Source organism: Caloenas nicobarica, chromosome Z, assembly GCF_036013445.1.
Source record: "Caloenas nicobarica isolate bCalNic1 chromosome Z, bCalNic1.hap1, whole genome shotgun sequence".
Classification (NCBI taxonomy): domain Eukaryota; kingdom Metazoa; phylum Chordata; class Aves; order Columbiformes; family Columbidae; genus Caloenas; species Caloenas nicobarica.
In genome coordinates this window covers 38887756-38902703 of record NC_088284.1, presented here as the reverse complement: position 1 = coordinate 38902703, position 14948 = coordinate 38887756, and the positions used below count along the sequence as shown (strand labels likewise).

Sequence of the window (14948 nt, the reverse complement as noted above, 5' to 3'; positions counted from 1 at the left end):
AAATGCAACAGGTTTCTTAACAATGGAAGACAGCCACCTAAGGTGAATGAAATGGATGAGAAGGAAAGAACACCATAACAGAAAAAAGCTAATTAAACCCCAGAAGTTTCCTCCTGTTATTTGCTCAGTTTTAAAATGGAACACTTGCATATTTTAAGTATTAGTTTATGAAAGACCACTGAATAGGGTACACATACTATTTTTGCAGAGCCCTTTGGAGAAAAAAAAAAGGTCCTATTTACTGTGTACCTGTACACACTGCAGTTATCCTGTTCCCTGAAAATTAGAGCTACCCCAAAAATAAGCCCTAGCATGAGTTTTGAGGATGCTGAAAATATAAGTCCAACTTCAAAAATAAGCCCTAGTTACAGTTCATAAAAAAAGTCAATTTCAATAGTGTCCAGGCAGCTACACATGTAAAAAAAAAAAAAGTAAAAAGTTTTGGAGCAAAAATTAATATAAGACGCTGTCTTATTTTCAGGGAAACAGAGTAGCTAACATGCAAATAATTTTAAGAGAAGCCAGTCCTACAAAGAGCCTAGGAAATGTAAGATATTCTTCATGCTCAAGCTTCTAAGTTAAAACAAACAAAGCCAAAGCAGGTAAGAAGACACAATGCATAGCACTCCCTCACTTTAAAAGCTTGGTTTCAAGAAACTTGAAGTGACATATGATGAAAGTCTTTCTAACAAGACCATTCAGAAATACTTATCCACCACTTCGCATAGATGAGATTTAGCTTTAAGCCTAGAGAGGGCAAGAGAGCAACATGAATCTCTTGCTTTTCTCTTTCACAGTTGTGAAACAAACACTTTCTTTGCTGCATTCAATCTGTTTTCCATTAGTAGCAAGCCTAATCTTTTTTCTTGCTATTTCATCAGGCAGCTGCTAGCTAGAAAACACGACAAAATGAAAAAAACTAAAACAAAACCCACGAAAAAACACAACGCCTAAACAAACAACACCTCTCAAAACACGAACAAAACAAAAAACCCACACCTCAACAATAACCACAGATATCAAAACCATCCAACTCTCCCTACACACAGAGGAGAATAAGATTTGTGCTTAATATCAGCTTAGGAAGATAGATTGGCAAGATAGATTTCTTAAGGCAATGCCCACAACTGATAAACTTTAGTGACATCTCAACCTATCTAATAGGCAAAATCACTAAAAAACTTTGTACTAGAAATAAGGCTACACCTCAAGACAATGAAGAAGGCTGATTTGGCACTTTGTACCTATAGAGCAAAAAGATGGACCTTTGGTCTGAGCATGCTTTGGTGCCACTTGAGAAAAATTAGACAATCTGATAGGTAATTTTTCCATAGTGGTTCAGAAATACATTAAACTAGTAACTCTAGAAGGAAGAGAACTTGCATGCTTTCTTATGAGTTGGTGATCTGAATATAACATCCCATGTACATACTTTATATCGAACGTAGATGAGTTCATGTTGCTGCTGCTTCAAATGGGACCCTCCAATGGTTATTCCCCTTCACCCTATACTTTCATAAAACTTTCAAGAAATTGTTTTATAAACCTCCACAAGTAACTAAGTAATAAGAAACCTAAAGAAGGTGGCCAAACAACATGGACATCCTGAAAAATGTTTTCCAGGGAGTAAAGTTACCCAGAACAATCTAAGGCTGGACTCTGTAAGGATCTCACTAAATGAAGTCCATGAATCCCAGGCATATTTAATTCTAGGATCAGCTAAAGGCCTAAAAAGACACAACCAGTAGGAGCCACATCAGTTAAAGAAAAATTAAAGATAATTTGTTACCAGTTAGGTGACCATTCTTCAAACTAGCGCATCCTCAGAAAAGTTCATGTACATCTTTCAGTTAATGAGATCTGATGGTTCTTATGAATGGAACTACCACTGCCTGATGCAGACCTGAGGCAGGTAACCCACATTCCATTTCAAACAGCCCTTGTCCTCATACTGTTTAACAAATGACCTCAGTCACAAGAAGGTACATTTAAAGGAGTCAACCTAAGGGTCCAGACATTTTCAGCCTCTAGTAGAAAAATCCCTGAAAGCACAGATATCACCATTTTATGGGTTTCTTTTGTTTGCCCTTGTCAAGAGTATAACTCCTGAGAACAAATTCTGAGTCATCAAAACACAATTTTTCCACAATGATACCTTCATACCTGTTGACGACTACTGAGATCCAGTTGCTTCCAAAACTGAAAATCTAAACAGAGGTCACGCCAATATTTACAGACTAACGATGCTGAAAGGCAACGTTCATTCAGAGATAAATTGGAAAATATCTGTAAAGAAAGGGAAAAAATATTATTTGTCAGAAGCAATCCTATTCTACAGACAGAAATATTTTATTGCCAACTCGTCTTGTAAAAGACAAAAAAGTATTAGCATGCATTGCAACACACAGTTCTAGAACTTGTCCCCAAGTTTATTAGTCAAGGACAATACCAAAAGTCCTGCACTCCACAATATCTGGCAATATTAGTAAGACACATGAGCACAACCAAAACTAGAATGCATCCTACTTAAACACTCATTTCTTAGACCAAATCTCAAATGTGCTTCTGAGATGGCATACATAAGAATTTCTAATACAAATATTAGCTCAATGTTATTTGCAAGCCATTTAAAAGGTGTTTTCATTCCCACTCTGATTCACATAGAAAACCTTTCATTCCTTAACTGAATTAAAAAGAAGAGTCATAAAGGTACTAAAACATCAGTCTTGTGGGAAGAGGGCATGAGATGGTGGAGCAGAACAGCAGAGTGGATCAGTGTCATACAAGGAAACTAAGCACAGAATTAGCTTTTTATACCCCAAGGTTTTGAGCACAATAGCGGCCTGCAAAAAAAAAAAAAACAAAAGCAAAAACTGTAACTTTATGGCAGGCCCATAAATTGCTGTTACATTTATTATATTCAGCCCTTCCTCAGAAGCACTGTTGTTTAGAAATATAAATACGTGGTGTGTCAAGAGTTACGTACGAAGGTACCCTGTAACCACAAGTGAACTTTAATCTACACATCATCCTATAACGAAAAAAGGCAATTGTGGCATTAAGATATCTACACAACAATAGACTGCAAAGGGTGGAACAGTTCTCCCACTCAACTTATGAGGACATAAAGCACTAAGAAGCAGCACTATAGCCAATCTCAGGCAATGTGCTCAAGAAAATCTGAAAATATTGCAGGGTGTCCACACGAAAGCACTGAGGTCTAGAACATATGAAACATTCAAAGAAAGTACTAGGACTGTTTAATCATGGAAAAGGGAGGGTAAAGGCGTTAACAAACTAGAGAGAACAACACTTCTGTCTTCTTCCTGGTGGGTAGGACAGTTAGTCTCAAACTAAGGACAACGAAGTATTGGAATGTAATACCTGGTAACTTACAGAATTTCCACCATTGGTGGCCTTTAGAACACACTAGACAATCAACTGTCAACAATAACAAACATTACTACCCTCTTGTCTAGGAGATGGCTTAGCTTAGCACTTTTAAATATGTACATGCCTATAATACCCCCTAGCAAAGGACAGTTGGCTGACTCTTCTAAAATAAATATATAATAAGCAAAATATAATAAGGAGGGGGAAAAAAAACCCCACGCAACTAATCAAATTCACCACCTTCTGTGAACACTTGCAAGAGTTATCACTCCCATCTTCTTCTTCTAGCTATGAAAAACTCGCAATATCTTATGTAAGACTCACAGGGGCTGAAGGATTCTGCTTGCAACCTGTTTACTCAACCAATACCAGAGTCAATGGATGTTTATTAGGGAATCAGTCGAACATAGTCAGACAAGTGCATATGAAACAATCAATGCCCGCTTCCTCCCTGCAGTTCTTTGTCTGTACTAGTGAATCCATGCACAGAGGTGGCTGCGATCAGCATCCAAAAAAAATAACATCGCCCCAAGTCAAGCAGGGAAAAACCACTAAAAACTAAGTGGTAATTTGGCATTTGATGGTCCCAGTGCAAAATTGCAATTCTAGGCACTAGAAAAATATGGCAGTCTGATGATTCTCAGCAGTTCTAAGTTACTAAAAGTAGCAGGAAACTTGAGATCCTACTACCAGCATGAACAGACAACCGAATCTTTTAACAGTTACAAAAACCTCAGAAGAGAACAAAGCAATATGATCCACGTTGTGTTTAGATGGACATCAGACTGACACCAGTTAATATTAAGAAGGGATGCTGAGGTCAGCATTATAAAATATTTTAACTAATCTTTTGGTGCAGTGGGAAATACACATGCGTATTTGTGGAAATACCACCTTCACTTCAAGAAACAAGAGTGTGCAGTTCTTAAAACAAGAACATAGCAAACACAGAATAACAAAGACTGTTGCTAATCCAGCTGCCACTGGAAATATGAAAGCCCTTAAATAATTTCTGTTCAAACTACCACCCTACCAAAAGCTGAAAGCCCTCACAAATCACAGAAGACCTACTACTACTGCTTTGCTACTGCATGAGATACAGCAGTACCAACATCGAAACAAAAAAAAGAAGTTTGATTCAGTTGTTGACACAAATAGTATTTCTGCACAGACATATTATTGTGGAAGAAATGTCTGAAAGCATTTGTGGTCATGTTTTAGTCCAAGCTGTAATTGCAGAGACAAGTAAGGAGTGTACAAGTGTTGCAAATCAGCTTCTTGAGAAACAGAGTGAAGCTACCGGGGGAAAAGCAGCTGCTGACAGTGTCATTGCAGTTTCAGTGAGACAGGCATAGCCACAGAAGTTACAAAGTGGTACATGTTCAAAGACAAGGCCTCACTGGTTTTGTTGTCTGCAGTGGCTATAAAAATTCCAAATATAAACAGACTCTGAAGAATACCATATAAAATATCACTTTCTCTTCAGAGCTTGCAGTTGTTAAAAGAAGATGTATTGAAGTACACTAAATGGAATTTAGTAGCAAAGCCTATACATTTTCAATTTTGGTGGCACATCACTCTTACATTAAGGGATTATCTCAGCTGCTGGTTAAAATACTGTATTAATGCATAAAATGCTACAACTTTCATGACCTTCACCACCCTTTAATTCAGTTTCATTCTCTAGATACATACTGATACTATGGCAGGCTACTTGTCCTGAATGTTGGGGTTTTTTTTCCCCCTAATTCCCAAGGTTGTACAAATACAGCTGAAAGCTAAAACCACTCCTACTCCCAAGTCTGTCCATTGAACTCCTGCTTATGACAGATGACTTTCTGGGGGCATTGGGTCCACTAGTTAGCACATTTAATTCTTGAAAATTGTACTCAAGCATGTACACCTGCATGTCCAATACTCACTTTTTCCTCCTCAAATCCCTGTCTAATCCTGCTTCCAGGCACCAGAGAGACTGAAATATGCTTCTGCACTCTCAAAAGAAAAAAGAATACAAATTTAATAGTATTTTCTAGTTGCATTTCACACTTTCCCCTGTTGGCAAGAGGCAGGGGTAGAGGAAGCAGAGTTCTACAAAACAAGGAAACGAAAACCCCTACTTGTGCTCCTTGCTCTCTCATCTCACTCTCTTTCAGTTCTATTTCCTAAAACAGATGTCAGTGCCTCCTGCTTCAACCTTTCAAGTGATAGTTAAGATTAGTGGGTTTTTCTTCCGCTTCCATGAATGCAAAAGACCTTCTGGGCCTCCAGGCTACATCCTATTTAAGGACCAACACTCATAATGTTCAATACTGATGGCCTTATCACGCCTGCCAGATACAGTCAGCTCTTCAGTGTCAAGCTCTTGCTTCAGAATAAGGGCTCACAGACCTATTAAAGTCCATAGTGAAAAGAAAAACTAAAAATGCAATGCCCAGGACAGCAAAAGTCAACTAACAGATGTAGCCAGCTTTCTTTCAGTCAGACCACATTCAACCTGCTGAACTCAATTCAAACAGTCCAATTTTATGTCCTTGATAGATACAACCATACAAATCCATTACAGGAGACAATCCATGCAAACAAGTTGTTTTACCTTTAAGCAACAAAACATAACTAATTCCGCAGTACTATCTTCAGTGTGTTTGCACACACTTATGGCAATCCACAATTCTGGATCAGGCGATGGTTCAATCGATTTTAATACAGCCAAATTAAGTCCTTGCACAGGACAATTCAGACTGTCAAAAAATAGTGCCTGACCAAGTTTTGGGCTTTTCTTCAACCTCCTGGAATAAGTATTTTGTAAGACAATGGATGGCAAAGGGAAGAAGCAGCTGCTGGTTACTATTATTGAAGGGTCCAACCAGAGAAGCTAGAAATAAAAGGGTTTTTTCTGTGTAATTGATTCCTTTACCATCAAGTCCTACGCAACGGGCTTCGGACATGGCATCCTTAAAACCTCCCCACTGTTTCTCCATTAAATGTATTCTAGATATTTCAAGCTGTGCATCCAAAAAGGACTACTTTAAACTTGTGTGCTAAATCTTACCATTTCAGCAGGAACAGGGGAGAAAAAAAACACCAAACAAACACAAAACAAACCAACCAACCAAAAAAGTGAACAACCATACACACACCTCTATAAGTATCTTTTCTTAGAAGATTAAACGTAAGATTTAAATATCGTAAATCCACGTAGTAAACTTAATTAATCTGTAAACACTTGATAACTTTTGTCTTTAGCCAAGTTCCTCAAAGTTCAGTCAAGAAAAGCAGATACCTAACTGCTCTTCTAATCAAATAAAATCATGAAAAGTCAGTTGTATGTTTTTTGTAGTAACATTTATGGATGCAACACTAGAAAACTGTATGTATTTGCTGACACAACATCCTCAGCACCAAGTTTTCCAAAAATCAAGAATTCACATCACACAAATCAAATATGAAGTAAACGTAAGCATAATTCAAGAAATAATTTTAACATATGAGAACTCTCCTAAATAAAAAATAAAAGGTTTTTAAAAACCACAATCAAGAAGTCAGAATTATTGATTGCACAGACTTAAGAAACATTTGCCTGAGGAACAGAGGCAAGAAAATTCAGTTGACTGGTGATATCATTCTTTAAAGATACTACTAACTTTTTCTTAAAGTTAGAGCCTTGTGAACCTGAAGTCTATATAAGCAGCTTCTAAGCAAGTTCTATAAGAAGCAGGATACCAAATAACTCAATAAGCTGAGGCAGCCTGTTCCCTAACAATAGACCATAGGCCCCAGGGCAGATGATAAAAGGTGAACCATGTATCCCCTATTTATGTCTATTGTTTGCATTTGAAACATCTTTCAATCTAACTAGAAGAGTAAAGATTTCTGTGAATGAAGTCTCTTCTTCTCTATAAAAATATTTTGTATCCAAGAAGAACAGATATTCATGAAATCATTTTCATTACATTATATCAGCTAGATTTCTTTCAAACCAAAGCATTAACAACAGTACATGTGAAGAACATTAAAACGTAAAATTAGACACTTCCTGGTGCCTAATGAACTTGACACATTCACTCTTGGAAAACTGCTAATTTGTTTCATCAACTGGGTGCACATTTTTTCAGCAACTAATTGAAGTTTCAGTATCAAAACCAATACTAAAGTACCATCCAAAAAACGACATATGCTTAGTACATGCACTTTACTCTGAACTGTAAAACATAGTATTTGTTAATTTCAAGCATACAGAAGCTAAGCTTCCAGTGATTTTGTGTTTATGAAAGGATGTTTTGTTCTATTTCAGAAAATAAAAGAATTATCTATCAACAAAAGAAAGGAAGACAGAAGGACAGAGAAATATTTGCTTAGTTTAAGAGGTTTCATCACTTTATCCACACATAACCTCAACGGAATAAGGGAAACATGAATGATTAATGAGCACCTGAGTACAGGAAAAAGATGGAAGCACTCAAGGCACATATCTCTGAAAGGAGCCTCAGTACACCCACAAAGGGAATAAAAGTTAAAAATGCTCTTGTGATTAACAAAAATGTGTCAGCCACGAAAAGTGATGGTGTGATCTCACATCACAGCCAGGATTCTTATGGCAAGCTGCCATTCATAGGAACATTTTACTCATCCCCTACTGCCGGTTACCTTAATTATTGTGCTGAATATAGTGACTGTACCCAGAGAAAGTCTTTTCAGGCAGCAGATCCTGAGGAGAAGTTTTGCAACGTTAGAGTGGTGTCAGATTAGCCACCCGAATCAACTCGCTCTGTTATCACCCGATCACTCCACAGAGCTCAAAGCCAGCTGCAGGAATATGCAGCCAGAGCTTACAAAAGAGAGACAGACACTGCCCTTAACAGCCACTTGCTAACAGATTGCCTTAGCCGTAATGCAAAACACAACTTTAGTTTCTATCTGTAAGAAGTGACAGGAGACTCTGACACCATACCTTTCCTAATGGAAAGAAAGGGTTCTGACGAATAAGCAGACTGTCTTTACTTGAAGGGGCTGATAAAGCTTTACTCCCAGCCACCCAACTGTCCTCACTACAAGACACCTGTGTTGCTTCTGAATCACCACAATAGTTTAAAAATGAAAACACTAAAACATACCAAAATTGTGAAAGATCAAACACAGGTCAGGCACCCTGAACAAAAGAAACGAATAGGAAATGAAAGAGTTATATTTAATTTACTTTTCATTCAAACACTGCACAACTTGTAATCTATTTGCTTTCTCCATGCAACAATACATCGTTTCAGGGATGCAGACCAAGCCAACCAACATCTAAACAATATCACCAGAAATCAACCATGGGTGGGGTGAGTGTCAAGGCATCGATCTGCCTTCAGGAAAAGCAGAAATTTCTTTCCAAGACATGTGTCTGTTCCATCACTCAACTCATTCTGTAATGTGAAAAACTACATGCTTACATGAAAGCCACCTTTTCACACACACCTGTGGAAAGCAAAATGCCTATTTATTTTTAAAATTCTGCAACAAATCACAGGAAGTAACAGGACATCTTTCAGAACTTTATCATCGGAATAACGTCCATATACTGTCTTTGCTTTTGTTACTAGTCTGCTAGCACACCTTTCCTTCACAACTGTGGCTCTCAGCTGCACTTCCAGAATGTCATCAACAGCACAGTGAAATTAAAGCTAGTTCATTTCCCTACTGCAATGACAGGGTGACAGCAAGCTTCATGGAAAAAAAGAAGTGTGTATATATATATATATATAGTTGTGCTATCCATTGCTGTAGAAAAAGGAGTTGAGCAGAATAATAAAGATTGAAAGAATAGAACATTCACTTCCCTGCATCAACCACAAAGTTTCAAAACCCTTTCCATTTTTCTCAGTGTTTTAGCTAAAAGTAAGGCTCAACAAAAACTCTAGACAGGATAAATGGATGGGAACACCAGCATAAGAAGAAATATGGTATTATAACAGTGACTCCATGAACTTGTGGATGAAGTCTCACCCAAATGACGCATTTTGATTGCCTCTGCCTCCTGGCTAGAACAGAAGAAAGGAGGAGAGAGAAAAAAAAAACAAACCACACACAGTGCAATTATAATACGCATGTTTCAGGTATAAGTTTATTTAAAATGAATGCCAGCATTCAAAAGTCAGAAAGCAAAACTAAAAGTCTAGATCTGGCATATCAAACCCACTTCAGATCACTCTGATAATCTTTAATGCAGTGCTAGTAGCACACTGCTAGCAGCACTGCATTTAGGATCAACATTATCAAATGCAAACATGTAAGTTATTACAGCAAAGAAAGAATGAGAAAAGTATAAAAAAAAAGTTGGGTAAAGATGCAAGAAAAGGAACCAGTAAAGCTTCAAATAATACATTTACGAAAAATTAAGTTAAATCAAATATACACATATAGCCACACACAAAAATACTTCCCTTCATAGTGCATTAACTCTAAGCTAAAACTGACAGTCTCTGCTGCAGACAGAGCAGCATGTGTTCATGCTTTATAAAGTCATCTATTCTAGACCCTTCTCTGTTTTAAAGCAAGTTCGAGCATACCTAGAACATCCCTGATAAGCACATCCCCATTATTGTCAAAAAAAGAATAAATAAAAACCCCAACTACTCACACAACCTCAGAGACAGGAAATCACCTTTGTCAAGACTTCATGTTCACACACTCTATCATTTTCCAAGCATCTCACCTAAATTTCCTTCACATCAAATTAAGCTTATTATTTCTTTTTATTTGACAAAGGTCACGAATACAGTCAAACGTTATCTCAATTTTCTCATAACTAAAGACTGCATCTCAGTCTTCTTTCTGAATAGAAGCGTCATTCAATTTGAAGAGAATCTTGCAACTACTAACACAGGCCATGTTTCCACGACCTCTAGCTCTCCTTTGACACCTATCCAATTTATCTGTGGGTTTTTTTAAGGACACTGCCCACAACCTAATTCGGAACTCTAACAGAGGCTTTAAAAGCACCAAGCACAGCAGAGAGCTTCTTTTCCGTGTTGTACTCGCATAGTTCCTCTTAACACAGCTCAAAAGAAGATGTGAAGCGTTTGCATCAGCATTACTAAGTTCACTCAGTCTGCAGACTATTTTACACCAGTTAACTTTTTTTAAGCAGCAGCACTGCTAAGACGTAACAGGTACAACAGGAAGATTTCTGCTTTCCAGAACAAATAGCAGTGAAATGGCAATAGGCACACATTCGTGATTTATAGTACAAAGTTTTGAAAACTTAGTGATACATAGCACAAGATTTTGTAATCTTCTGCACTGCATGCTTACAAACAGCTCCCTTATCGTATTCCACTCACACATCTGTCTAGGTTACAGTCGAGTTGACTGAACTATAATTCCTTAGTTCCCTCAGATTTTACATAGAATGGGTTCAAATTACCCTTTAATAAAAGCTAATCGCCCTCATCTACAAAGCTTTAAGAAGAAATTTTGTCCACTGTATAACACTTTTTTCTGATACATGTTTCAGTGACCAAATGAAAAGCGAAACAACCTGCAAGCTTGTTTGATCTGTGGAATCACAGTTCTTTTATCCACCCATACTGATGAAGAGACCTCTTCCCCAGCCAAGGGAACAGGATCGACTGGCAACTGCACTGTGAACTTCCTGATTCAGTAGGGCCCAAGCCATGATCTGCAGGTCAAGCTCAGTCTGAAAGCCCTCCCATCCAGCCTGGTATCCTTCACTTAAGGGACACTTAGAACTGCTTAACAACAGAACGGCACCTGAGCAGCCCATGGCAGCCATCTCTACCTGGGCAGCTATTACTCATGAGTTCCTACAATGTTTCTATACGTTTGTCCCCAGCCCAGGTACAGACAGGATGACAGCCACTTGTGCGCTAGCACGGCTAGCAGGCTTCGAGAGGTTGCAGAGGCGGGAATCAAGGGAAGAAAAAAAAAACAAAAACAAAAAAACAAACACCAAACAAACAAAAAAACCACACAGGATCTGACTTCTGAGACTTCTGAGGATGGAATCTCTTGTCATTGTATCAAGGTTCGTGTCTCCACTACTTACTGTGAAAAGTTTAGTAAAGACTTCGGGTATATTTGTCTCCCACTCTCTCATAATAAATTGGCTCCTTTGGAGAAAGGATTATATTTGGGATACTCTATCTGTATCAAAACTCAGCATAGAAAGGCCTTTGAACACTTGTATAATCCAGTTAGCTAGATGCCTGGTCAGAGACCTTAAGTTAAAAATCCCATTACAGAATAGGAAGCCATGCAAGCAGCCAAAGAAAACCAAACCAAAAAAACCCAAACAAACCCACCCAACCCATAAGCCTAGCTAAGGACTGAAGGGCAATTTTAGGGTGGTGAGAGCTGGGGAACAATACATAATTAAAAAAAAAAAAAAAAAACACCACAAACACACCACCACACACACAAAACCCCAAAAAACTAAAAAAACAAACAAACAAAACAACACACACAACCCCACACCAAACAGATGAGTAGGTTGGTTCCAGCTGCTGGAATTAAGGGCGGGCGTTTTCAAAAACATTGCAGAAGGAGCTGGGCTACAGGGAAACCAAACAGACAAAATAATTGGGGGAATCAAGGAACACAACAAAAACCCCTTTAAAATACAGACACAGATAAGCCACTGTGTCAATGTAAAATAGAAAACTATATGAAAAAAACATTTAAACTAGTCCAGAGGTGAGATGGACGTGACATAACTAATAAAAGAACCAGTTTATAGCAGAGTTACAGGTTGGTATTTTCAAAAAAGTGAAACTGAGTACTGAAGTAACCACAGAAGAGTACTCATACCATTGATCAGAAAAAGCATTTAAGTCATACTAATCAAGTCAGTCTGAGTCCATATCCTAAAACAACAAAATATTTTTAAAAAATTGTCATCCAATAATATTGGCAAACAGATTATTTTTTAGAAGAACTACAAAACAAAGCTTCAACTCCACAATCATAGAAGAGGTTAATTCAGATATGATAGGTCACGAGTTTTATATATTTGTCAAAACAGAATTTGAATAGTGCATCTATGGAATGTGATGTATCCTTACTAACATATTCATGTGTACCCCCCCAAAAAATAATAAACACCCCCACAACAACAACAAAAAAACCCTCAGAATTAATTTTATGTGCAAGACACAGGTAAGTAGATTGTTATAGTTTGACAACAAAAGAGTAATGGAAGTACTTCCCACATTGGGGTGTACAACTAGCACTGCATGAAGAAAAGGAAGAGTCATCTGCCTCAAGCTCCTTCAGTACCATGCCTTGCTTTAAGTTTAGCTATCTGTCCCCAGAGTAAACTGCTGTAATACTGAAAACCTATTCCCCCAAATTTAAAGACACACTTCCATCAGACTATGGAAAACATCACATGCTTCAGATCAAGCCAGACTCATCATCTTAGCTACCGTTTAGCTCAATGAAGTCGGGGCTAGATGAACAGAGTAGCTTAAAAACGGAAAGTCGTTCTCAAAGAGAACATTACTAAAGGAACCAAAAGACAATAAAGATAACAGAAAAGTAAACAGGACTGTTCTTTGAAGATACAGAGTAAGAGCTTATGAAAGCATGTAATTCAAGAGGGCTAAAAATAATCAGGCTGACTGTGGAACTGGTAAAGCCAAAATTGACTCAAAATACACAGTAATACAATTTTTCCCCAATCAATATTGAAAACTTGTCTATGTAGTTCTGACCTACACAGCAGCACTAAATACAGCGATTGTTCTCCTTGCTGAATATTCCATCAGCGATGGAAGAAGCTACCTGTGAAGGACACATTAGGGAGTTTACCAGTACTAGTCAAAATTACAGGCAGCTTCTGGAGTTTGTCTTCAGTTAATGACTCACAATGCCGTTTACGGAAACAAACCGAAACAAAGAGGAAAAACAATACTCAAACAAAAAACACACCCACAACCCTATGTATTTCCCTGGTGTGCTCGTACACCCGCGGTGGCCGGGGCACCGCGCCCCTCGGCGGCCCCGCAGGTGGCGGTGCGGGAGGAGACGCGGCCACCTGCCGGGCTGGAGGTGGCGAGCCCTCCCCGGGGCGGAGCAGAACAGAACGGCACAGAACCCACGGCCACGGACGCAGCGCCCCCGCGCCCTCCCCAGGGGCAGGCCCAGCCCCGGGCCGCCGCGCCCCGCCTCCCCGCGGGGAGGGAGCAGGCCCGCCCGCCTTGACCCACCTTGAGCAGGATGGAGGGCGGCAACTGGTTAATGTCCGGGGCCGGCGGCGGCAGCGGCTCTCGGCAGCAGTCTCCGGGGTGCTCCAGCGGCTCCTCGCAGCCCCTCTCCTCCTTGTCCCCCTCCTCCTCCGGCGCGGGGGGCGGCGGCGAATCGGGTTGCCCCCCGCCGCCGCTGCAGTCCCCGTCTGTGCCCCGGGCCGGCGCGCCCTCACCGCCCGCCGCGCAGCCGTCGGCGGCGGGCAGGGAGCAGGGCTGCGCATCCCCCGGGCACTGGCAAGCGGCGGCCTCGGGCTCCGCCGCGGCGGCGGCGGCCGCGCAACGGGGCTGCTTGCAGGGCGGGCTGGCAGGCAGGCCGGCCCCCTTGCGCTTGCACACCATCTCGGAGGCGACCTCGCCGGGCGGCCTGGCCGGCCCCAGGAGGCCCCGCACCGGCGAGGGCAGCAGGCCCGAGAGGAGGAAGCGCTGGCAACGGCCCCGCGGCTCCCAGGCGGCGGGCGGCAGGCGGAGGAGGCGGCGGGCGGCGCGCTGCTCCGCTGTGGCGAGAGCCGCGTAGGGCGACGGCGGCAGCAGGGGGTCCCCGGCGGGCAGCGGCTGCTCCGGGACGGGAGGGCTGGCGCTGTGCACGATGAAGCAGAGCATGCAGGGCCCGCGCAGGAAGCAGCTCCGGCTGCGCGGCGGCACCGTCTTCCCCCGGCGGCAGCGGCGGTCCCGGCTCAGGCTGCTCGACTCCTTCGAGAGCAGGTGGCCCATATAGGAGACGGCGAGGCGGAAGGGCCCGCGGGGTGTCACCTGCGGGAGGCGGCGGCGCGCGCTGTCATGCTGCTGGCGCGGGCGGCAGGTGGCGGGGCCGAGCCAGGACGGGACGCGGCGGCGGGGCTGGTTCCGGGACGCGGCGCCGGGAGGGAGAAGCTTCCGCTACCGCCGGCCTGACCTCCCCCGGGGGAGGTGCGGGGGCGGCGCTGCGCCGCCGGGCCGCCGCCGGGCGGGATTGCTGCTGGCGGCCGCGCTGGGAGCCGGCGGCGCGCGGAGCGGCCTGGCGCGGCGCTGCGGCGGCCGGGGCAACGGCCGCGGCCTCCCCTGGCAACGGCCGAGCGGGGGGTTGCGGGGGCGCCGGTAACAGCTCCCCGGCCCGCGCACCCCCCCACAGGCACACGCACCGCGCGTGTGCGCGTACGTGTGAGCCTCTGTGTGTCCGGGCGTGCGTGCTTTGTGTGCACACTACTGTGTGTAAAAATCCAGGTGTATGAAGTGGAGCCTGTATATGTGTGTATATTATTTATATATGTAATACGCATGCAATATATGCACATCTTTTGATACGTGAAATAAACTTGTTTTGGTCACAAT

At 41.8% G+C, this 14948-nt stretch overlaps 1 protein-coding gene across 1 annotated transcript in view; it reads right to left on the bottom strand.

Moving 5' to 3' along the window:
• Nucleotides 1-14502, bottom strand: part of FBXL17 (F-box and leucine rich repeat protein 17) — a 307168-nt gene extending 292666 nt beyond the window's left edge. The window contains exons 1-2 of the mRNA XM_065656470.1: nt 13602-14502; nt 2164-2286 (exon numbers count right to left, since the gene is read on the bottom strand). Of these exons, the coding sequence (XP_065512542.1) occupies nt 2164-2286; nt 13602-14351 (873 nt within the window). The 5' untranslated portion in view covers nt 14352-14502. The remainder of the gene's footprint in view (nt 1-2163; nt 2287-13601) is intronic.
• Between the last annotated feature and the right edge of the window lie 446 nt (nt 14503-14948).